At 38.5% G+C, this 24,969-nt stretch overlaps 2 protein-coding genes and 1 long non-coding RNA gene across 18 annotated transcripts in view; 2 read left to right on the top strand and 1 right to left on the bottom strand.

The window, feature by feature from the left end:
- The window catches only part of MPP4 (MAGUK p55 scaffold protein 4), a 28,946-nt gene extending 21,481 nt beyond the window's left edge, over positions 1-7,465 (top strand). For 11 of the 13 annotated variants that reach the window (XM_048308867.1, XM_048308866.1, XM_048308858.1 and 8 more), the window contains 7 exons: positions 543-584; positions 1,393-1,563; positions 2,307-2,387; positions 3,349-3,442; positions 4,260-4,368; positions 5,909-6,043; positions 7,033-7,465. In XM_048308867.1, the coding sequence (XP_048164824.1) occupies positions 543-584; positions 1,393-1,563; positions 2,307-2,387; positions 3,349-3,442; positions 4,260-4,368; positions 5,909-6,043; positions 7,033-7,224 (824 nt within the window). In that variant the 3' untranslated portion in view covers positions 7,225-7,465. Of the gene's footprint in view, positions 1-542; positions 585-1,392; positions 1,564-2,306; positions 2,388-3,348; positions 3,443-4,259; positions 4,369-4,515; positions 4,598-5,908; positions 6,044-7,032 lie in introns of those variants that run through there. The other 2 variants (XR_007204675.1, XM_048308863.1) reach the window with 2 other exon arrangements.
- LOC125328353 overlaps positions 1-24,969 on the bottom strand; it is a 31,026-nt gene that overhangs the window by 5,504 nt on the left and 553 nt on the right. For 2 of the 3 annotated variants that reach the window (XR_007204677.1, XR_007204676.1), the window contains exons 2-5: positions 12,340-12,402; positions 10,986-11,141; positions 7,818-7,956; positions 4,624-4,733 (exon numbers count right to left, since the gene is read on the bottom strand). This is a non-coding gene — a long non-coding RNA (uncharacterized LOC125328353). The remainder of the gene's footprint in view (positions 1-4,623; positions 4,734-7,817; positions 7,957-10,985; positions 11,142-12,339; positions 12,403-24,969) is intronic. The other variant, XR_007204678.1, reaches the window with a different exon arrangement.
- Positions 8,607-24,612, top strand: TMEM237 (transmembrane protein 237). 2 transcript variants are annotated; one of them, XM_048308868.1, is made up of 13 exons: positions 8,607-8,651; positions 11,069-11,100; positions 12,017-12,027; positions 12,536-12,592; positions 13,923-14,036; positions 14,417-14,531; positions 15,089-15,249; positions 15,877-16,000; positions 16,971-17,162; positions 18,092-18,165; positions 18,650-18,743; positions 19,903-20,024; positions 21,899-24,612. In XM_048308868.1, exons 1-13 carry the CDS (start codon positions 8,622-8,624, stop codon positions 21,964-21,966), a joined length of 1,194 nt encoding a protein of 397 aa, XP_048164825.1. In that variant the 5' UTR covers positions 8,607-8,621; the 3' UTR covers positions 21,967-24,612. The 2 variants fall into 2 exon arrangements, with proteins under 2 accessions (XP_048164825.1, XP_048164826.1); XM_048308869.1 differs by lacking the exon at positions 8,607-8,651 and adding an exon at positions 9,117-10,322.

Genomic DNA, 24,969 nt, shown 5'->3' with positions numbered 1-24,969 from the left:
AATAATAAAATCAGGTTTTCATTTTGCCTGAAACATCTGAGCACACACAAGTTGCATTTTCCAAACATGGTATGGGGCAGAAACTGAGTTACAAATTTTTTGTTTCTGATTTTGAGCTGCTGACTTGTTAGTTATTGTTTTAACTAAGGAGTGCTTGTAAGAAAGATTTCACCTGAAAAGCTTAAATTATGTGGAGGTTTTTTTGCATTAATTTCAATTTCAAAACATTGTCTGGTATCTAGATATTTTAGGAATGAAACAAATAGAATGTTAAAATTCAAATTTAATTTAGAAAATACCAAGACTTTCTATTTTTATTTTTTCTCACAATGACCCTTTTGAATTGATCATTGGTCATGTGAAATATTTTGGTATTTCATATTATGGAGTATCATGCTTTTAAAATTATATTAGGCATCATATTGCCACATATTTACTGAAACCCCTTTTTTCCCTGGGATCAGCAATAATTGTTAGCCATCTAGCTTTTAAGCTTTCCCTGTTCTTTTTTATTTCATGAGTATTTGTTCTTTGTATTCTAGAAGAGGAAGAATTTGGTGAATTTGGTCAACGAGTCTTTATTGGTATGCAAGACTAAAGATAAGTAAAATCTTTGCAGCTTGATCTAGATTAAATGCTTGTCTTAAGTTAAATAAAATACTTTGTTCTTTATATCACCTAAAGACTTACTAAATGGAATACAATCTTACTCTGTTTTCCAAACTTCAGGAAATCTCCTTCCTCCTAATAATGCTCAATCTCTCCATTTAAGTTTTTCATCCTGTTAGGTTTCTACAGAGACTTGGCCACTGCTATTTAAACTTGACTTCATTATTCATTTTTCTCAAAAGTAATATCTGTCATCCACTGAGAATAATCATGAGGGCTTTCATTAGAAAAGTACACCTATAGGTGAGGTTTTCAGAGTTGGATGGTCAAGTGGAGCAACAAAGCTACCCCTGTGGTTATTAAACCATAGTGACCTTTAAAATACACATTCTGGAGGCTGGAGTAAATGTTCCAGACTTGCCTCATGAGAGCAAACCACCTACACTATCAAAAAAAGTTCACCTGTTCCCTAGAGATGCCTCAAGTAGTCAGAAACTTCTCCTTCAGCCTGTTTGGGGATCTTTTGGAAGTCTTTCATTCTGGGCTAGTTTTCAGATGACTTTCAGTGGGATTTTACCTACTCTCTAGCTGTCCTTTAATGCTCAGAGATTCTACCAAGCTGTCGTATCAAGGGCAGCAATGAAATTCACTAACCTTCGCCTGGCAAAAAGCTCAAAAAAGGTAGTATGTTCTGTGGCTTAGAAAGAGGCCCTCTTGGCTAAAGGAGTAGTTGCCTACATCTCTGGTGTATTTTCTGGTACTGATGCCTCTGCCCCTTTGCAGCTGGATTCCGCAGAAGCATGCGGCTGTGTCGCAGGAAGGCCCGGCTCAACCAGCAGTCCTGCTACTCCCGGTGCCCCAGCAGCTGCTACAGCACCCTGGCAGCTCCCTATGAAGAGGTGGTCAGGTACCAGCGGCACCCAACAGACCGGCACAGACTGATTATCCTTGTGGGTAAGAGGTTAACAACCTTCACAGGCAAATGGCACCCTCTTCTGCCAGAGGAGAGGAAACAGTTACGCACAGTCTGACCCACGGGGATTTCCTGCTGCTGATTGCAGTGGTTGCTGACTGTGTAGGCAGCTCTCAAAGCAACACTTCAAGAATTATTGTAATTTGGCCCCATTACTGAGGTTAAAGTTTAATGTAGGTATCATCTTCTTTGCTTGAGATAGAGTCCTTAGAAGAAGCCATACAGTTACAAATGCTGTTTGATAATGGATTTTATTAGGGAAGTGGTTCAGTTTTATATTCAGCTGGGACTGAAAATGATGAGAAAACATTTGTAACTTAATAGAAAACATATTTACATGGAGGCATTTCTACAACCAGTGTTAAATGCATAAATAGGACAGTAATAAGAGTATTTAACTCCAGACTAGAACAATCTCAATCATGGACAGTATAGAAAGATGCCTTTAATAATGCTTGTTATAGGACATACTGTATTAAGTGGGCTGCAGGCTCTCAAGGAGACTTTAATTGTAGTGACTGAAGGGAAGCTGCTGTTCTGCACTGTTCTATTGTCCTGATAAAGCAAACTGAGTAAAGGCAAATCCACTATCCTAAGTCTAGATGTATTTGGTAAGTGTTTTCTTTTAAAATAGTACTGCTGAGTTGCCTCCTGGGTATGGCTATATTGCTGGGGAGTGATTTGTACCCTGTCAGTAATATTAGTTGCTCTTCCAACTTTCCAGGTCCTGCAGGAGTTGGTGTGAATGAGCTACGGCGAAGGCTTATCACAAGTAACCCACGAGAGTTTCAAAGTGCCACACCTCGTATGTAATGCTTTTCCTCTTTCCTCCACTACCCCAATCCAAACATGAATAGGAAATGCCAAGTACCTTCCTCTTGACTTTGTGCATTCATAAACTCTTTGCTCTATGGCTGTTTCTTCAGCTCCACTGAAAGCCAGTATTGTTTGCTTTCATAAGGGTTAGTTTAAAATACTATCTATCTCATTTTAGCAAATCAGCCAAAGGTATTTTCAAGTTCCAGCCTCTGAAACCATTAAAAGCTTTATGAAGGTGAAAGTTATGTGCATGATTTGGTTTAATTTTGATGTTTGCTTTTCCTAGATTTAAAAAAAAGAACGTTTCTTGGAGATATTTTAAGCTCTTAAGGTTTAAGTGCTCAGATATGAGAATGAAGACAACAGAAGTTGGTGCTTAATAGGCTTTGCAGCTTTCCTTATTAGCCTTCTAGTCTCAGATGAGACTTATGCAGCTTAACTTCTGACGTAACAACTGAAATTATTTCTACCTCTGCTTATTTGGTTCTTGTAATTTAGATAACCAAACTGGAAATTAGGGAACTGAAGCTAGCTGAAAATTCAGGACTTTGTGCTTAAGATCCCAGATATGGGGAAGGTGCAAGTGTGGGAAGCTTGTGGGGTTCTTCTGAATGAACTTTAAAAATTTTTGCCTCTGAGGAGTAAAAATAGTTGTGCAACCAGTTCCAAGGCAGTTCCTGATTGCTTTGAATCACAACTATTTGGATTAAACTACCCTTCCATTCCAAGAAATACAGTTGTGTTTTGATAACTTTCAATGACTTGTCACTGGCAAACCATTACAGTATATGGGGCTTTTGCTCTGGATTAACGTATGGAAATAACTCATATTATTATTTATTAAAATACTGATTGATAGTTCTTCATGAAGTTCATTTTCACTTATAAAGTTACAATAATTTAGTTGCAACTGCTTTTTTTGCGTGTGTTGTTATATCTTCTTTCAGACACCACTCGTGTTCAGAAAAGTTATGAAATGAATGGTCGTGAATATCACTACGTATCAAAGGAAACTTTTGAAAACATGGTGTATAGCCACAGGTGAGTAGGAGAGATGAATTACATTTTTATTACTTAAAATGCAGCATGATCCAAGAAAATACAGTTTTGTAATTAGGTCCCAAGTCTGGGCTCCGCCACTCTTATTGTGTATGTTTGGTGTAAATCTGGGTCAAACTACTTGAGACCATTTCTTCCAAGACTGTGTTCATATAGTTGCAAATAGCTCCTCCACAATTAATCTCAGAATCCTTCTAAAAGAACATGGGCTCTCTAGTTCTGAGCTCATTAGATGTGCTTGTAATTTATAAGTCTAACTCTCCTGGAAACCAGACTGCTTTTGAAAATTTAGTAGCGAATCCCACCTGTTCCTGACCTATGACTCCATTGCAGGATCTCTGCTGTGATGACACATGAGTAGTTGAACTGTAAGGGCTAAATATTCAAAAGTGTCTGCTCCTTTCTATGCATCAATAATCTAAGGCAGACCAGCTCAGCACCACAGAAGCTACACTCATTGAGCTGTGCCAAGTGCTTTGAGATCTTCAGATTTAAGAAGTTATTTGTAGTATGTAATTGACAAGCATTGACAAGTAAAATCACAACCTCTCATCATAAAATTCATAAAACCATGATGAGTAAAAAATGCATGTTTTGGAGACACTGAACTGTAATGGTTTTGATTTTATGCCCAGTGTAGCAGGGAAGAGCAAAGGTGTGAAGGTTCATCAGTGTTCACTGCATTTTATGATCATTCAGTCCTGATCACTGGATTATAATTGAAGATTTCACCTTTAAATTGAACCTTTTTGAAACTCAAATATTCTTTCACTTTCCTTCTTCCTCACCACTGTTGCAGAATGCTGGAATATGGGGAATACAAAGGGTACCTCTATGGTACCAGTATTGATGCAGTGCGAACAGTCCTTGATGCAGGAAAGATCTGTGTAATAGATTTAGAGCCACAGGTGAGTGGTAAAGGGGCAGGGAATCTTCTGGAAGGAAAAATAATTTTCTCTACATTCTTGAGCCATTGGAACATGTTAGTTGCTTTGTCTTTTCACTTTACCGTATGGTGCTTATTAATAATAGATTATTCTTTTCATGTGTCTTAGGGGGTGGTGGTGGTACTACAGTGACAAGTATGTTGACAGTTCATTTTTTACCAAGCCAGCAGCTGCATTATCAGTTTGGATGGTATGGAAATGAGTTTTCATACTTACTTAAAATAAGGATTAGTCTTTCACATGGAGAGCTGTAGCATGGGATTTCTTCCTCCTCCAAGCCCTATTAGTTGAGAATTCTGTCCTTCTGTTAGCAGTCTCAGAACACCCTTTGCTAAAAGCAGCAACAGTTAAAAGTAATCAAGCAAAAGCTGAAAATTTTAGTGTGTCTTTGTGCCTTTATTCCTCTCCAGAAGTTACAGCTGTTAGTAACCTGCTTTTTCACTTAGATGCTATTCACTTTTCCTTCTATTTTTGCATTGAATTTGCTGATAAAGATAAGGCTAATAAAAGCCTGCGCTTGTAAATATCTAAGATACTTAGAGCTGTGTCTAGCAAAATCCTGCTAACCTTCTCTGAATTACTTGCATATTTAGTACTTAGGAGGTGTTTGGGCTTTGTTTCAACATCTCCTCTAACTGAATGTAAAGAGCGACACCGTAACTCAGTAATTCTTGGATATTTCCCTCTAATTATGCAGAGCCAATGTGTCTGAGCCTTAGGCTGGCAGGGTTTTGTGCTGCTTAAAACAGAAATTAAGTTACAAGATTTGTGGGGTATTACTCAAAAACTGAAACTGCTGTAAGAGGCAGATTAGGTCACACCTTAGTCTTCACATCTAAAACTGTCCTTGGGTTTCTTCTGTTACATTTTTAAGCAAAGGGGAAAACGTGGGGTGTTGGGACTTGGGATATGTAATTTTGCCACTTGAAGTAAGAGCAGTGAGGTAGCAGAAGTAGTGCTGAGTTACATACTTTATTTTAAATCTGGTGGCTTGACCAATTTTACATGCTATGATTTTCTTTTGCTTTTCTTTTTTTCCCATTCCCTCCACTCCCTGCAGTAATTTAACAATACTTACTAGCATTAGGAAATGTTACACAGTACAGGGAGTTCTGAAAGCAGGATATTTTCTTCCAGTGTGGAACAATAAAGAGGTACTTTTTCCAAAAGTAGCTCCCTAGCAGTTAAAAAAGAACAGGTTTCAAATGCATCTTTAATGTGGTTGATTGTAGAGATCTGTTAATGACACTGTTCCATCATTCACTGGTATTGAAAGCACCTCCTAATAAGGTTACCAAGCAGAATTAAGTGATTGTATGCTACAGTTGCTTAACAATGTCTGGTCCAGGGATTATTAGTGAGATCTTCTTCAAGTAAGTGTTCCTGAAAAAGGTGTCTCCTAGGTCTGGAGATAAAAGCATGTTGTAAACAAATGGCTTTTTATGGGAGTAAAACTGGGATGAATACACTTGAAATACTTCATTTTACTCTTCATTTGCAGGGTATACAAATAGCCCGGACTCATGAGCTAAAGCCCTACATTATATTCATCAAGCCACCCAGCATAGGTTGCATGAGGCAGACTCGTAAAAATGCCAGGATCATTACAGATTATTATGTGAACATGAAGTTCAAGGTGAGATTTGGGAATAAAAGAGATTGAGTTTATTAATCTGAGATTCTGTTATTAGAACATAATGTATTCTATTATGCTATAATGTTAACTCTTAAAAAAATACTACTATGTCTTTAGGATCAAATCTAAACCTTTTTCTGTAGATTTTGTTGGGATTTCTTCCCCCCCCCCCCTCCCCCGATTGGCTTTGAAGCATAGGAGTTGTAATTTGTATCTAGGGGGCTGAGGCATTTTGCTTCAAAATGTCTTTAAAGGAGAAGGTATATTGCATATTTTTGTTTTAATTAGCTGCCTTGTGCCAGTATTTGAATCAACATGTATATTTATTGTTTGCATTGAAATACTTGGAATGTGCTTCCTTCAGTAATTTAATAAATTATTTTTTCACAGTTATAAGAATGTATTATTATTTCATGTATGCTTAATGATAGTATCAATCCTATGCTAAGTTCTGTAGATAAAACACAGATCCTGCTTGCAGGAAATGCATACCTTGTATTTAGAATATATACAGCACTTTGTCACAATTGTTTCCACACAAATCATAATCAAATTTAGCATCTTAACGTTTTGGAGACCTCAGTCTATAACTATGTGGAAATGAGTCATGATTGCTGTGACAGAAAGTAACATGGACACTGGCCAAATAAACTAAAATTTGGAATAAAACCACAAGCATTAGTAGATTTGCCTTCCAGTCCTTAACATTCTCTGCCATCACTCATCATTAGAATAACTTTTTTAGGTAAATGGAGCATACTGAGACACAAGGCACTTCCTTGGGAAGCATATGGCAGGCAGCTCTGTTTTTCAGATCTGAAACTGACTGTAGAAGGTGCACTTTATTACAGCAAACTGTAAATGAAATAAAGTAGACTGACATTATCTATTGACCTCTTGTTTATGTGGCCCAAGCTGTTTTGCAGATGCTGTGCAGGTATGTTTCTCTACACAACACTGAAGTTTTCTGGACTTACTCTGTCTCACAGGAAGAAGATTTACAGGAGATGGAAGATTCGGCTAAGAAAATGGAAGCTCAGTTTGGTCAGTTCTTTGATCAAGTGATTGTGAATGACAATTTACAAGAGGCATCTGCGCAGCTGCTGTCTGCAGTACATCGTGCACAGGTCGAGCCGCAGTGGGTCCCTGCGGTATGGATATGCTCAGACACTCAGCCCTAATTCTGAGCAGCAGGCAGCTTCAGAAAGATTACAGCTTATGTTTTACTTCAAGAATAATCCTAATGTCAGGATCGCAAGAATTTATCTTTGTAAGTGAGGGATTTGGAAGAGGATTAGGAAAGAAGCTGCTACGGGAGATATAATCATACTATGTTCTGTGTTGCATCCACTTTTGTACCAAAATAAAGGAAATATTGTGAGCACTCAATTACAAGAATAAAGAAAAATCTATTTTGTTGCATGTATCTGCATTATTTACTTACACATAAGTTCAGAAAGCTCCTTTCTTTGTATTATGCTCATTCTGGTACTGTGATGCCTCTACATTCTGAAATGGTATCATCCTTACAAATGAAATTAAGTCAGAATGTGGTTTTTTTGCATGCTGTCTGTGAGCAGAGTGTTATTTATGAAGGTACTGGTTTCTAATCAATAGATTAGATTGGCTGCTAATAATTTTTACCTTTTAAGATCGGAGCGGTGTTGGCATAACATGAATTACTCCAAAACCCAGTTATCTTCATTATACATGTAATGTATCTTTTCTGTTTCATCAACTCAAGTGAGTACAAACTGGCAGAACGTGGACTTACCAAAGAGGAAAATCGTCAGAAACCCTTTCTCTTGTTGCTTTGGTCTGTGGTAGCATTCTCTCCTCATCAAAGGGTAAAATGCTTGTGGCAAGTTAAGTTCCTCACTCTCTTTCCCTCAGATTTGTAGTTGTTTTGCTCCCTGGGTACACAGATGGTTATTTTGTTAGCCTACCTAATCTTGGAGGAAAATCAACAAAACCAAGTTAAGCACTCTAGAAAGAGATTATTTAAAGTCAAATATTACAGCCCTCAGGATGCCTGCTTGTTCTAGAGCCAGGGCTTGTATTCCCTCTTTAGAGTTAAAATGGGAGAGACCGAAGCCCCAACATACCATTGACGAGGGTTAAGTACTGGCGGAGGGTGAAACAGTAGCCAGCTCTGCGCTGCTGGTCCACGACCAGCTTCCCCACTTCTGCCTAGTCCAGCATTTGTCGACTCTTTCTCTTTGCCTTTCTTCCATGTGTTATTTACTTCTTTTTTGGTGGGTTTTTTGGTATTTTGTTCTGGTTTCGTTTTTTTCCTATTACTGTATAGAACTTCATTTAGCAGTTTGTGACCATGGCTACAAGCTGAACTAGTTTAGAACCCTTTCTCCCTTGCTTTTGCTTGTCTGCAGCCCGAGAGACGACACCTCCCGTTCGGTGCCGAGGGGGCTGGGCTGGCTCAGCTGAGCGAGCCACGGGCGACAAGGCGCAGCCAGAAGGAAACGGGAGGCCGGAGCTCCCGGCGCGGGGGGGGCGCAGGCGCGGGGCGGAAGCAGCAGCGGCTCCTCCCCGCAGAGCCGGAGCTGGGCGGGCGCGGCCCATGGCGGCGCGGCGGGCGGGCCCCAGCGCGGTGAGGGGGCGGGGGGGCCGGAGCGGGCGAGGGGCGCGAACGGTTCCGTGGGGCTGCAGCGCGGGGGGCCCGGCTGTGGGCTTGGAGGTCGGTGGCAGCCTGGCCCGCCTGAGCGCTGTTGCTGAAGGGATGTGGCGGGGCGCTCCCCGGCAGCCGCTGCTCCGGGGAGGCGGAGCTGAAGGGCGACGCGGGGGGGGGGAGATCTCCGGGAGCGGAGATCCCTGGTAGCGGAGCACCCTGATAGCGCGGCTCCTACATCCCCGCTCCGCTGCGGAGGCGGCGGTGCCCTCCCTGCTGCATCCCGCGGGAGGGGGGATGTAACCGGCCGCAGGGTCACACGTTTCTGCCCATCTTTGCTGCGGAGGCAAGCGAGCATTTCCTCGTGTTTTTTCATATAAATCTCTCAAAAGAAAATCTGCAAAGCTTTAACAGATCTGTAAAGGCTGCTTCAGTGTTTTTAAAGCATCGAGGACATTTAAACCTTTTCTGCTCTGCATCCTGGAATGGACAGCCGGGGGGCTGGGTAGTTCGTTTTTCCCCGAGTTTCCAGGTGCGTCCCACCTGTGGCCTGGCTCAGGTGTGCAAACACAGAGTTTGACTGAGGCAGTGGCTGCCTGGTTTGTGGGAGTCTCGGTTTCGGGAGCACCGTTGGCTACATTAGAGCACTCAGCGGCTCTTCTGTCAATAACAAAATGTCCATGGGAACCTGTCCCCAAACTCACCCTTTCTAGGAAGTTTGGAGTGAGTTACTTCAGACTCTGTGAAATAGACCAAAGTTGATAGCTCTGTGGCAGAGCTAGGGACTGTCACACGGATGGACAGATGAGTATTCACCGCTGGCTACTAGCATGTGGTTTCCTTTGTTGCAAGGAATAAATGATACAGAAGTCAATGCACTTCCCAGTTGTTTTGTAGACGGTAATAAAATGGAGAGGTATTATACAATACAGACATACTATGGCACAGGCAGTGAATGCTGTATAAAAGGTTTGTAGGTTTTGTTTGTTTTTATGGGGTTTTTAGCTTTTAGGTTTTTTAAATAACAAGTATTTTAAACATTTAATATTTACTGCCACAAGAATGTTGGAAACAATAAAAGCAATGAGATCTGACCTTTACCAAGATGTTTTTCCCTTACAGTGCACCAGTATAGTGTGACCAGTGTGGAGATACTTACAGCTTTTTACCAGCCAGAACAGGCAGCAACAGACCAGTCCCCACCAGTTTGCTGGGTGCCACTTAGGGTGTGCAGTTCTCTACCTGTGTAAATGGCACTTGCTGTCAGTCTTCAGCATGGCCAAAATCCAAGTGGAGAGATTTGAGGTCTAATCCTACAAACCCTTCCTTGCATGAGGCATCTCATTTGCTTTGGGTAAACAAACCAATGTAAAATTTGCATATAGGAACCTGTACCAGCATGCAGTTACGGGTTTTTTTAGTGCAAGTAACATTTGCTGTTGTGGAACAACCTGCCATTGTTTCAAATGGGTGTAGTTCTGGGTCCTGACCCAGGGGCAGGAAGGTTCACATCCAGCTAATCCTGGCTGCCTGAAGTTTATTTTTAGTTCAGAATTAGCTGAGGTTCAATGTGAGCAGCGTGGGGGAGCATAGACCAGTTCACAGTGCCTCTTTCAGGGAACGACTTCAAATGATATGGGAAAGAAACAAGTGGTAAGTTTGTGGATCCTTGAGTCTTACCAGTCTTACAGCCCTTTTTATTTCTGGTATTAACTGAATTTTCTGAGCATGGGAAATACTTCTATGTGTATATTCTTTCAATATAATTGTGTAGTACAAAATCTGAAAGTTAACTCCTTTTTCTAGATGAGAGAAAGGTACGAGCTCAGTTTCAGATTATTATCAGGAGATACTTTTAGATTTTAATTGCTTGACCTGCTGGCAAATATGTTCAAAATTATACAGAAAATTCCTATTTTATAATATTTAAAAGTATTTTCATAAGTGAGCTTACGTCCTTTTATTGTTTTTATTACTGTTCTGAATTTACATCTTCATTAATAGAAAATACTTAGCTCATGTTGTGTACTCTACAATTATACTCAATACTTAAATTATTGCAATATTTTGATATTTAAATAGAAGGACTAAAAAGCTTTCTAATGAAAGCGGTACCTTACATGAAAAGTGAAAATTATTGAAGCTGAAATGCAAGCTGTGCCTCACAAGCCGAGGTTAGCTGTAGTTTCCTACTGCAGTGCCTGTCAGAACTCTGATAAAGGCATATTATTCCAGCATCTTAAAAGAGCCTGCTTTTATGTAACATCTCCATCAGGAATGTTTAGCCATTTAGGAGGCATACAGAGCAAAACATACCTTGGATGTTCTGATCTGAAGCTGTTTTCTGAGAGGTGGTTTCATACTGACAGAAGTTGACTTTTGTCACTCTTGTCTTTCAGTGCCCGCCTCGTGCCCTTCCTCCAGTGCCAAGGTAAAATCATTGCATTCTGTGGAACTGATCATGATGCTGTACTGCAGATTTTGAAAGTAATAACATTAAGAGAAATAAGTTTAATAAACATCTGAGTAGTAAAATTGCTTCTCTTGCTAATTTATTGTCCCAAAATGCTTTACAAGGAATGCAAGGAATTTAAAAGTTTTACAGAAGCCAAGAAATTTTACCATATTGCCTCAGTTTTAATACTTATGAGAGCTAAATCCTTTAAAATGTTTTAGATAAATATTCCGGTTTTAATGTCTAGTATAGTTTAATTGTTGTCCTTTTTACTCTTCTTCCTCTCTCTTTCTTTTATTTTGGGTTCTTTAGTTTATTTGAATCACAAATCCTTTAAAACAGGAATTTCTGCAATTAGACTAGATATTCTTTAACAGGGTTATAGGTATCTATTAGTTTGATGTAGCATAGAGAAAAAATTGGGCTTTTTTTTTCAGTGTGGAAGGAAAAGCAATTATATAGTTTTTTATGACATGGTACTTCAGAATTCCTTCAAAGTACCTGAAAATAAATGCGATGTTTATGATTGTCGACAGATAGTGTCTTTTTAGTGATGTATGGGCTCAAATGTTTCATAACATTTGCTGGTTTGTTATATATCAGGCAGTAAGACAAGTTTTAATTAGCCAGGTGATTAAAGCTTTTAATATGATCCCCAGCTAGGCAATCAAGAAACTGTGCATAGTCACTAACAAGTGTTGAATGTTGCTGATTGCTTTGTACCCTTAACCCGTTGTACACAACTGCTCATAAAGAGGAGCGGGGATAAGAAAATGAACCATAAAAGCAGCAGTGTGAAATTTCACGGTTGTGAATTGTAATTGATTCAAAATTAACTTTCTTTTCATCTTTTTACACTGCTCGTCAACAACTTTTCTTCTTCAATACGAAGTGGAAACCAAGGTGAGTTATTAAAGAGAACTACAAACATTAGTAGTTCCTTTTGGTGCGACTCATTCTCTCTTTAAAGATAGAGCCTTTTCCTACATGCAGGCTGATTATTTAAACTGTGCTGCCATTGTTAGAACTGTCGTTTTTCTTTGCTCTCTTTAATGTTTGCTGTTTCCATTAAGGTAACTGAACTGTTACTGTGCTTTAAACAGTAAGTTTATTTTTCAGAGCATTATTCAGAGTATTTCAGTTTATCACTTAACGCACATGCGTGTGTGTATTGAGCCTTTGCTGCACATAAGACTTCTTACCCTGATTTCTTACCCTGTTTTCCTACCATCTTCTGTACTCCTCCTCCTTGTGTGAACTGGTGAATTGTCGTTTTACCTGTAAAAGACAAAGAACGTCATAATTTGTAAAAAAGAATCTATTTCTTAACTTGCAATAGGACGGCTGTTAAAAAAAGGAAATGGAGGTTTCTCCTTCCTGTGCACCCATACTTCTGTTTTATGTTCTGTAGATGAAATTCCACTGAGTCGTCCCAAAAAAAGGAAACCCAAAGGAAAGACTCCATTAGGTAAGGTCCTTCCAAGACTGAAAACTGTTCTTTTATTCCTGCTATTTTTTCCTTTCTAGCTTCTTTGCGTAATTCATTAAATAGTCATTTCCAGCTGTAAGCTGCTTATGCTGAGTGTATTAAGCACTTGAATTTTTGAATGAACTGAAATGAAACTCGTTTAGCAATTTGACTCAATTTCAATTCTTGGCCAAATAAAGTCACAAGTTAATCACTCCATTATCACTGAAGAGCTGATTCTCAAAGATGACTAGCATCAGAGCTTTGTATTTTTACAAGAAACAGATCGGCAGAACAAACATATTGTTTTAAGCAAGATTGTAAGTCTGATCTATTTTGATAGGATCTAGTGGATTTCTGTAAACAGTTGACATGGGTCCATGTAAAAGTTTGATGAGTAAACCTCCTTTATTTGCTTAAAAGTGAGGCCTCACTGACAGAACTTTAAATACAACAAGTAGAGCTGTTGCTAGCAGGATATCCTATGGATTAAGTTTTGTTTACTGTTTTTGTCAGTGAGCTGAAAGATGGTGCAAAGTACACCTTGACTTTTGCCATTACTTTGCAATTTATTGCAAGTTAATTTTGCATTTTAGCACAATAAAGGTTTATAAAAGGTGGGTAAGCCTGAGCTTGAAGTGGAAACAGATTCAGTTGTTACCATAAAAACTGCAGTCCTTGAAAGAGCTATTAAAAAATATGTGTGATGTAAAATGGAGAAGTAATTTTGTCTTTCTGCATCTGATCATGCAAATTGATGCTACTGCACTATAATATGAATTTATGTTAACCTCTCACAGAAATATAATTCCTCCAAAGTATAATAATTCATGTCTTAGACTGGAGTAAATATCCTTCTGTGGTTTTGTTCTGCACCTTCTTTATTCTTGTGCTGTATTTTTAGCATTTAAATTTTCCTTTGATGTGATGCCATTTTGCCTTAGCATATATCTGTGTGGATCACCTTGTAATAAACTGTTAATTTTTCCTTGCATTATAATCTTTGCACATAGAAAAGAGAAATATAGAGGTGTAGTTCTTCCCTGTGGTGGATTTTTTTCAGGCAGTCCTCTGCTGTATGCCCAAATGAGAATTGTGCTACTTCTTGGGTACTTAAATTCCCTCCTGAGCATGAAACTGTTACAGTGAAATACCTTTGTCTATTTCTGCTTCTCGTCACTGATTCCCAGCTCCTATATTTCCTAGCCAATGCATTTTTCATCTCAGTTGTTTCTCAGCTGGGCAACAATGTAGGAAAGGGCAGCTTTCTCTTGCCTGTTTCTCAGTGGCTCTGAATTCAGGCTGCTGAATCTTTTCATATGGTTTTTAGATGGCATTGTGCAAGCAGCGGTTCGTCGGCAGTCTGAAAGCAGCGAGCCCCTGACTCCTGAACCTCCTGATGCCCCTCCTCAGAGGAAACGCAAGAAGAAGAAAGTACCTACTGGTATGTGAAATAGCTGTAGATGGGAAAGAGCAGTAAATAAAACTTGTAACACAGTAATATGACTGGACAATGTGTATTGTGGTTTAAAACATTTCATGTGCTTCTTTACTTAAAACAGCTGAAAGTAATCTCTGGGTGAGTGGTAGCTTAGAGTTTCACTTTCTGGTTTCAGATTGCATAGGGTACAAACCTCCATGAAAATCATGGCAATAGTGTTTTGGAAATTATATAATACTTTATATCATTCAAAGCTCAGAAGATCATTGCTTTTCTTGCCACTCTTTTTATATAATAACTATTTACGTATTTAGGTGAATGTGTTTCCATTTTTATGAAAGCTCTGAAACTTTCATGTTGGGTTATTTTTTTTTAATCTTCAGATTCTGAGACCTCTTTTACCCAGCAAAATGTGGCATCCCTATTTCAGAATGGAAATGGCATGGATGTCCCTGAAGCTGAAGAAACAGTGATCCGCAAACAGAGAAAAAGAACAAAGTGAGACAAAACTAGTATAGCTCAAAATTTGGAATAACTGTGACAGTGAATGTGGCTGAGGAGCATTTTACATTGTCATTTTACAAAAATGAAAAATCTTGAAGCCCACAATACCATTCAGCCTGTGTGCAGTTCTTTCCAGGGTCAAGATCTAACTTTTTTCACTTCTTTGTTCTATGCATACCTGGATGCATTACAGCTCTGAATACATTTTCATGAGCCTAATAGTTCAGTCACAGACACGAAAAAAATTAGAATATGGAACTACTTTCTCTCCTTCTTACTATCTTAATTTTATGAGAGTTAGTATTTTTTCCCCAATTGCTCTAATATGTTCTAATTGTTACTCTCTTATGGAATTAATCTTACAGTTTTAGTCAACTAACTCCATGAGAACCTTAGTCCTTAAAATTATAAACAGGGTAATATTATACAGGTCATAGCCTGATCAGTTCTTACCAGTCAGGTTAGACATATTAAATGTTCGTAGGAGCCTTTGGATTTTACACATTACTTCCTATTCTTTCTCTGTCCCATTGTGTGTTCTGTGCCAACAGGAAACCTCGGCCAGCTGAAATGCACAGTTCCAATGAGCTGGAAGTGGAGGAGGAAGACATCATTGAAGATGAGCACAGAAAGAGCCCAGATCAGCAGCCTGTGTTTGCTGCTCCCACTGGAATTAGTCAGCCTGTTAGCAAAGTGTTTGTTGAAAAAAATCGTAAGTTCTTCTAGTGATTTAAGTAATTTAAGAATATTCTTGCAATTAAAGGAAGAATTCTTGTATCTAAAATCCAAATACTGTAGTATTAGGAAGAATTTTTTTTAAAGTTTTCCAAAACAAAAATTTGGAAATAAATATACATGATAGTTTTTCAACAGTGAATGCTAGTGTTGCTGTGCTGGTATATTTGGTTGAATTTTTTAATTCCATGGTGGGGGTGAAAAAGGTTTCAAAGTACCCAGCTGAGCTCTTTTGACTTAATATTGTCACAGTACCTTGAGAAGAAATGATTACTTGCAAAAAATCTTTCAAGTGGAAGTCTTTTTGCAAGGTATTGGGGTTTTTCTGTTGTTCTGTTTGGGGTTTTTTTGTCCCAGGGAACAATGAGTAATTTCCCGAAGTGCTTTGCACATTGTTAAATCCATAGCCTGGCCCACCAGGATGCATCACTCTGACCAGAGGAATCCTGTATCAGTGTAAGCTGACAAAGGGCAGGAAGTGGGGAAAAATTTTTTTCTAATGGGAATTCTGATGCTTACAGCTTTTTAACACTAATAAGCATTAATGAGAAATTATGAAGAAAGGAAACAGAGCTCTCTAAAACTTATTTCTTTATCCTTTCAGGGCGTTTTCAGGCAGCTGACCGTGCAGAATTTATTAAAACCACTGAAAACATCAATGTACTTCTGGATGTGAAGGCTTCATGGACTACTAGAGATGTTGCTCTCTCCGTGCACCGAAGTTTCAGGTGAAAGATAAATATTCCGATGTAAATAAACATAAATCAGGAGTTTGGTTTTGGTTTGGGTTTTTTTCCTCCCTGAAAATTAGTGTCTTTCCTCTATAGTTGTGACGTATTTTTATTTCTTTTGGATATTCCTAATAAACGGTGTTCAGGATGCAACAGGTATAAAGTTTATCCGTCCTCTTACTGGTATTTGTTGTCAAGAGAATGTATTTCTAGTTTAGACATTACCTGTGAAATACAGCTTATAAAAAGAGTAACTAAGAAAGCTGTATTGCAAAGATTCAGACAAAATCTGAATAGCAAGAGATTGAGCTGATAACCAAAATCTTAGTCACCTACAGAAATGCATTAGAAAATAAGACTGACCCATCACGTGTATCACTAGAATAAAAATACCTGAATTCAGATAGTTCTCAAAGATAAATCCTGGTTGGTGAAAAATAGGGAGGAGTGAAATTGGACTGGGGGGATAAGCTTGCACGTAACAGCAAAAACATTGTGTATTTTTTTAATAGGTGGTTGTATTGTGATAGAGAATGGGAAGATACCAGCCATTTTCTTCTTTGGTTTTTTATCTGGAAGCCTGTGCTTCCTTCTCAAGCTTTTCCTTAGCAATGAAGATAATGAAAAGATTGCCTTGGGGACAAGTTAGAACATTGTGTAAGTGTAAGGGGCAGTGGTCTTGGGAAACTACAGGCAGCTACAAGTGAAAGTATTTGATTCCTGTAGCTGTAATGAAGGGAAGGCAAAACATCTTTGTTTTCTTTAAGCTCTCAGGTTCTGGTGCACTCTGTGAAGGGAGGAAGCAGAACTCTTGCTTATAATTTTTAAAACTAGATCAAAAAAGCACTCAGAAACAATCTCTGAAAGGCTTTGAAAAGCGGAGTGGAACAGATGGATTAATAGGCCTTTTCTATCTGTAGCTAATTCAAGATGTTGAAACTGGTCTAATGTGCTTTCTTCCATTCAGGGTGTTTGGCCTCTTCACCCATGGCTTCCTTGCTGGTTATGCTGTATGGAACATCGTGGTTATTTACATTTTGGCAGGAAAAGAGCTTTCCATGGTTTCTAACCTGCTTGAACAGTATAAGACAATAGCATACCCAGCTCAAAGTTTGTTCTATTTGTTGCTGTCTATCAGTACAGTCTCAGCCTTTGACAGGTAAAATATATTTGTATTTGAAAGGTGTATATAATTTGTGTATAAGATATTCCTTTCTCCTTTCTATGGCACGTTTTGATTTGCTGTTGATGATTTAATTGATATGCTTAAAGAATGATTTTTCTTATGGCTGACTGTACAAAGAAAGGGTGTACTTGTGCATCCAGACCTTTGGTACTCATTTCTGTCCAGTGCTTGCACCGTGCTTCAATGTGCTGCTGCTGTTTGTGTGATCAGGAGGTGAAACAAATATAAGAGCTGACTTGCTTTTTGGAGGTGGGACTGTGAAGAGGGGTAGAGAACAACAAATGTTTCTATCAGGCTGCTTTTCATATGAATCCATTCCCTAGTCAAGTTTGAAACATAGCTGTGTGAACAGTTTTCCTGGCTTAGTTGGGGTTTCTGCATTACAGATTAAGAGTGGGAATGAAAAGAAAGAAGCTCAAAAAAGATAATAAACTAGACTAGATTCATGGATGTTACAAATGTTTCTTTTAGTTACAGGTAAAATAAGCCAGGAGAGGAGTTGGTGCTGTGGAAAAAACGGTGACTTTTTTTCCTAGAAGGATGGCAGGGAGGAGTCCCAAGTTATTCATATTTGCTCCTGTAAGCAGTGAAAGCAGTTACATTAGCATGGACACTGAACTGAATGGCAAGGATTAGAGGGGACAGATGTCACCATGTTCTCCCTGTTTCAGGAAGTCTGCAGTGTGAAAGCTACAGACCTCATGGAACATCCTCCTTTGTTTCAGTCTTTCTTGGAATTGGTATAATGGGGACCATTGCCATATGTGGGATGTAGTTGTATATTAAGACACTGTTACAGAAGCAGAAAAAATACCTTGCAAAAAGAACGACAGAATACTTATTAGAGGAACAATATGATTGTCTTACTAGGCTATGTTAATGACTTTGGATTTTGTTACCAGGATTGATTTGGCAAAAGCATCGGTTGCACTGAGGGGCTTTCTTACCCTAGACGCAGCAGCACTAGCTGCTTTCTGTAAGTATCTTGAAGTGGACAGGAAGCTGTCCAGAAAACATGGTAAATGGAAAACTCCTCCACACTCTTTTTAGTGAAATCTTCCTCCCAGGTTATTTTCTGCTTTAGAATAAATTACTTGCTTGGTAGTTGATAGTAGCAAAGACCATAAACAGTTTGTTCCATATTTTTTAAAGCATTTGCAATAGTAGCATTAGTAAGGCCGTTAGTGAGATAGTTCTTTTCCATTTCTCAATACAGAACACAAACCTAACAAAAAACCAGAATCACAAGATGCAACCTTTGATGTAGCTCATGGATTGCAAAAGTGCAGAAACCACTTTGATGTGTCAGGGGAATGTTAAAGAAGAGGGAATGAATTAGAGGAGACTGTCACTGGAGGCAGTGGAGTGAAAGGAAAGAAAATGTAGTGATTAGTACCATGTCATGATGAGACAGCATTTTGTGAGTTTGTATCTGACACTACTAATTCCATTTCTTCCAGTGTACTTTGCGGCTCTTATCTTATCCTTAAGCCAGCAGATGACATGTGACAGAATCAACCTCTACACACCACCTTTGGAAAATGGCAGTATCTGGTAGGAAACAAGAAATCACTTCTGTAAATTATAACATAGCTCACTTAGGGACCCTTGTCAAACTGGCAGACTGAAGCAGTTGAAGATATGTAAGAAATTATTGGTGAAGGATTTTATTTCTGAACCTGCCTTTGTTTGAGCTTGTCCTGAGTATTTGATATTTTCACTGAAAAATAAAAACTCAAGGATGAGTTTGGTCACATTGGTTGCAAATCCATTGTACCTCAAACAAGAGTTGGAATGATGCTGGAAATGTTATCTGGCAGGAACCTTAAGAACCTCTTTTGCTTGAGAAGTGGGACCCTACTGAGGTAACCATTTTGGGTTCAAGGGCAGGACATTCTATAGACAGTCAATACTGTTTTTGAAGGAGTCTGCCACAGATGCATGGGCATAGCGGACACAGCTAGCATTTAAATATAAATCATTGTTTCATGTTAGGTGATCCCATCCAAAACTGTTACTTTCTGGAGTACTTATTAATAGACTTAAATTCTGGTAGCATGAGTTTTTAAAGTAAACCAGGAGAAGTAGAACAAAGGCACTTACGTGAAAGTTTGCTGGTTTGGGCAGTTAGTTTTGGGGGGGACAGGGGTTTAGGGTTTCTATATAAATGTTTGTTGAGTTGTTTATTAAAAAGCCTAGATTCTCTAGGCTACCATAACCTGTTACTGGTACAACAGTAAGAAAAGTTTCAGCTAGTGTAAATCATTCCTTCTTAAAATCCTATCTCATCCACCCTGCAGCATCTGTGCACAAGTCCTTGCATTGGCTTCCACACAGATTTACTGACTCGCTGTTCATGTGCCTTGCTGACTCGTGAGCAAGTGCTTAAAAATAAGGTTGACTGATGGCATTTTGTAAAATTTGACCATGCATTTTGATTTTTGTTTTCTTTCTCTTGACCAAGGAAAGGAATTTTTTGTTGAAATATGCAAATGGACTTTCTCAATGAGATTATGGGGTTTCTTAGCTGAGTCACTGTCTTTGGTAATTGTTCTCTTTACCAGGCCTTTGCAATGCAAGACCATCATGATGGTACAAGTAGCTCTCTTTTCACATCTGGCTTAGCAAACTTGTTTTGATGATATTCTGTTGAAATTATTATTGTAACTTCTAAGTACCAGTGACGGCTGATGGTTTGATGTGTCCTTCCCAGGACTGCAGGTACAGAGGAAGAAATTGTTCATTCATGGGTTGTGGTGAATCTCGTAGTGTCTGTTCTAGTTGGGACAAGTTGGATCTTCTTGTCTTCCCGACCAGAGCTAGACCACAGTGAAGGTAGGAAACATTAATAGGCAAAATGTTGTTAATTCAAGTTGGTTTTTTTAATGTGCTGTGCTCTGCATTTGGTGTTCAAGCTAGTTCTGAGAAATTTCGTAACTGAGGAAGAACAAGTATCTCCTAGCAACCTTCCACAGCAAATGCTTCTTAGAATGTTAGTGTCTGTGTTTAGTTTTATAAACATTAACTCAAAAAGAAACGCTTTATTATCCTGTCTGAAGCAACATGAATTTTGAAACATTACACAGTGTCTCTTTTCAATGAAGAGAAAAATAATGTAAAATACTTTAATAGTATTTTAAATATTTGAAATGTATTTATTCCACTCATGCCTTAGAAAAGTCCCTAATGTTATTAATGTTCCTTCTGCAAGTGCTTAATGTGTTACAAGTTCAGTATTGTTTTCAGTAGAACATTGCGGTAGGCTTTGACTCCCAAGCTTTGAAAAGTCAGATTTTTGCTTGCAGAACAGGACTTCAAATGAGGACTGCTTGTGCTTGCTCAGGCTGGAGGAGAGGGCAAGCAGGTTCTTCTCATAGAAGAAACTTGGCTAGAAAGTAGGCCTTCTTCATTTTGTGTTCCACCTGGGATCCAAAGGTGTGTCATAACTCAGCATTCCTGTCAAGTGCATGCAGCCTGTCACTTGAAGGTATGCTGTACATAAAAATCCTAAGTTTCAACTTAAAAGTCAACAGATATCCTAGGAAAACCATGAACTGAAGCACAGATTTGTGTTTGGGAGACTGAGGATTCAACATGCCCCTTCAAATTACTTTCGAATTTTAATGTACAGGTGTCTGTATTTCAGCTGGCTCCAGTTACTATGTTTATTTCTAATAACTCATTTAATGAGTTAAAAAACCCCAAACAACTAAGTGGCAGCCTTTACGGTCCTCAATGTTAAAATTTACAATAGATGCTTAAATCATATTTAAACCCCATGTTTTAAATAATAAAGACTTGCTTGAGGAATCCAGTGGCAGAATTTTACTCAGGTTTTGATTAATTTTTTTGGTATTTACATGTGCCTACTAAGATTGGAACACCACTTCAGAAATTTCTAGAGAGAAATTCATTAGGACTTAGTCCAAATAGCAGAGAAAGCTTAGTCTGCTAAGGATGGGGTAGCCAATCATGTGGCTCTCAAACTTGAGAGGATAAACCACATTACTGCATGTACTGTAACTACCATGCTGCCAAGCTGTTGACAAACACTGGGCGATATGCTGGATGTGCAGGCAGCAAGACAAAAAGCACTCCTGTGCTGAGGTGCAGTATAGGTAGAACCCAGACAGGAGAAAACTCTACCCTCAGTGCACAGAGCTGCAGAAGGGCTACTTCATGAGATGCTTGGTGTGCATAGCCAATTTCTTCACAAGGAGTTCTTCGCTGCTGACCTCGGGCTGTTTCCCAGGCCTGAGGTGCCGTGGTGACAGCTGTGAGCAAGTACCATTCATGCATGATTCTTCCTAAGCCAGGTTCTAGTGCTGCTAACTTAACACTGTGAAAAACAGAGCAGAGACATCTAAAAATAAACAAGCCTCTAAACAGAAGTCTTCCTTCCTGAGTCTGACACTCTCAGAACTTTAACAATCCCTCAGTCTACTTCAGAGTTGTGTTTCAGTCTCCATGTTGAATGCATGATGGTGCTACACATGATCAGCTGCTAACATTGTCACCAATTCTGTTAATTTTGGGGAGCAATAGTTTTCTAAAAACATTGGTGGCCCTTGCCATTGCAGAGTTGTTGATTATATATTGGAATGAAAAGCAGGAGGCTTGGGAGAATGCTAGGGTGCTTTTCAGGAATAATGGAATTGTATTCAGGTGAAAGTTTCAAAGAAAACATAATTCTTCCCTTTCTCTTTTAGAATTGATGTTTCATTCCGAAATTGAGGAATTTCCTCAGGGAGATGTCATACCCAGAGTCCAGCCATAAGTGGGACAAGAATCTGCAAATATTGTAGCTCTGACTGATGGCTCAATATGTTGTGTATTATAGCTATGTATTATAATTTTCATAAAGAAAAAAATGTATTTTTATATTGTATATATTTAATGTTGATCTTTTTATATGTATGCTACTGTTTCCAAATATGATTGAAAACTTTTATACTTTGCTTTTTATTTTACAAAGCAGATTATCCCTAGTGCATAAAGTCAAGGTAATTTTGTAAATATTGCTACCTACATAGCCAAAGACACTAGAGGGATGCAGAAGATCAGGTTCAGTGCTTTTTTGACTGCTATACAGTCTTCAACAACCTACTTTTGTTAGTAATGCTGACAGCAATTAGCTTATCTGATTTGATTAAATATTTTCTAGAGGTTAAAAAAAAAATCTTATGACAAAAGTAGTCTAAGGAAAATTTATAACAAAACAAGAGTTAGGAAGCATAAACCCCACCAAGTTAGTAAGCTTAAAATGATCTACATTTATTTCTCATAAAAAAATATTTTCTAGAATAAAGGATTAAATTGACAGGGATTTTGTTTAACAATCCATAAAAGAGGACACTTTTTTAATCTTTATTTAGTTCTCTTGACAAAGATCTTGATGATAACAAGTTCTTACAGGTTGATGTAGATACAAGACGAAGAAGTTTTAATATTGCAAGAGTTTGGTCAGTTAAATACATCTGCTAATCCAACAGGGTGTTTTTGTGTTGCTAACAGGATGTATCCATGTCCTGTAATTTCTCAGCAGTCAGGAAGTGTAACTATTACAAAGCCACTCACAAGAATAGTGTTCTGATTTCTCCTTCCCTAGTACGGCAAGAGCAGTCGTTTTATTCACTGCTATTTCTAAACAAACTTGGACTTCATAGATGTTTAAAATGTTCCTACTTCTACCTGTTTTGATGGAGATTGTTTTCTGCCAAATTGTTGGTTTGTGATAGGATAGAATGGGAAACTTCTTCCTAAAATTACAAGAAAATGCTTATTAAAGCAACCCAAAAACTCTGCAGCAATCCACCTTCTATGCAGTGACCTGTTAGTAACTGTGGCAGGTGGTGGGTTTTGCTGATGAGAACTAACATCCCTTTTCCTTTATAGTGGCAAATGAAAGCATTGCAGATACGAATAAATACAGATATATTGCAGGACGAAATGATCTCCTTAGTAGACACAGACAAGGTCTAGTTTGAAAACCAATTATCAAGAAAACATCACCTAAAGCCCCAAACCTGTTTGAATATGTTACTTAACATGTTGATTTTGCCTTGTTTGATGTAATATGTGTGTCTGTGGGTGGTTGTAAAAGGGGCACACTTGTCAAAAGTTCAGTGAAGAATTACTGAACTTTTTAGTAGTGAAGTTAAGAGTAGCCAAATAAGACTTGAAAGGAAATGTCAAAGAGCTTTCAAAGCTTTGTGTGCTAACTTTCTGTGCTGTTACCTGAGTTGCTTCAAAACAAACATGGGAATGTGAATAACTAGGGCCCTATTGAGGACCTGTGTTCTCTTGTGTCCATTCAGCAAATTTAAGTTACTCAAAAATTCAGTGTTCATGACATCTTTTAAATGCTGTGGTAATCTTGACAGGGAGAGAAAAGAGATCTACAAGAACTAAAAGATGTTCTACAACTGTTGGCTGGATTCTGAGGCATTCAGTTTGTTGTGGGAAGGAGCCCTTAACCTCTTTTGTAAATGGTTATGGCTCTTGTGTCTGTATTTTTGTAAAACTAGAACTAAATTATAGCTGGCACTGCATTAAAATGGAGAAATTCAGGGTACTGGGCTCCTTCAGTTGTGCACTGGATGTTCTTGCCATGATTTGGCTGTAGGAGATGAAGGATGAGACAGGAAGTGTTCCCATGTAGTTTGCCACCACGCTTTCTCCTGATGTTGTGTGTTTGCTTGCAGAATCACTGACCTCTGAAGATGAGATTATTAATGGCACGGCTACGTGACTTCTTTCATCTTGGTATGGTCAGAAGTATAATTTTGCCCATAAAATATGGAGCTCAGCAAAAGTGTCCTAAGGCATCACATTAGTACAGGAAAAACTTGGATAACATCTTTGCTTGATTTCTGACATTAATACTAGGAATTGGCCTTCCAGCTATCCCTTGGACAAAGTGATGCCAGCCAAGAGCCAGATTAATTCTTATTGTGAAATATAGTAGTTTTTAGATGGTTGAGCAGGGATTGAATTAATGAACTTACTGTGATCAGTATTTTAAGCCAGGCTTGCCTTTCCAGTGTATCTTTTTAGGAGGGTCCGAGTATATCCATATTTAAATTAATGAGTTTTGAGGTTGCCATATAAAAACAATAAACAGTTTTACGGCTAATTATCTATTTTACAAAATACTTTTCATTCAATTAAGCCTCACAGGGGAATATGAGTTTAACTGAGCTTTTTTTTTTTTTGTTTCTTGGAAAGTTTTAGAACAAGTTTACAAAATTGATGTTTAATTATAGAACATGCAATATTTGTAGAAGCCTTAACTGAAATGCCTTTGTGCATTTCCATATCATCGTTTTTACTGCATTTGTGTTAATGAAAAAAATTACAGATATGTTGGTGCCAAGTTCTTGTTTTTACATATATGAAACAATTAAACAATTGCTGTAAACTAGATAGAAATGATGGTATTACTTTGTCTTGTTTCCAGTTGTTTAGTCTGTTTAAAATAAATCAGTTTGTCTGAGGATTTGGCATGGGTGACTGGGGCTGTCTGGGGCTGCTCCAGACTTGGGTGGACAAAGTCCGGCCTGATCAGGGGCTGGACCCAGTGGGCCTCTGGAGGCCCTCCAAAGCGAAATTGCTTTAATTACTTAAATTGTTGTCGTTATTTAAAATTTGGTTAATTTCGACTTGTTTTAAATGTTAACTCTCTCAAGGCAGCTTTCTCAACATGAAGCCTGGTGACAATAATTTGCAGAACGTCTTTTTAAAGTAGTCTTGGTATTGCTGCGGTAACCTTTAGGACAGT

The sequence above is a fragment of the Corvus hawaiiensis genome, chromosome 7, assembly GCF_020740725.1.
Source record: "Corvus hawaiiensis isolate bCorHaw1 chromosome 7, bCorHaw1.pri.cur, whole genome shotgun sequence".
Classification (NCBI taxonomy): domain Eukaryota; kingdom Metazoa; phylum Chordata; class Aves; order Passeriformes; family Corvidae; genus Corvus; species Corvus hawaiiensis.
This window is presented reverse-complemented; position numbering and strand designations above follow the sequence as displayed.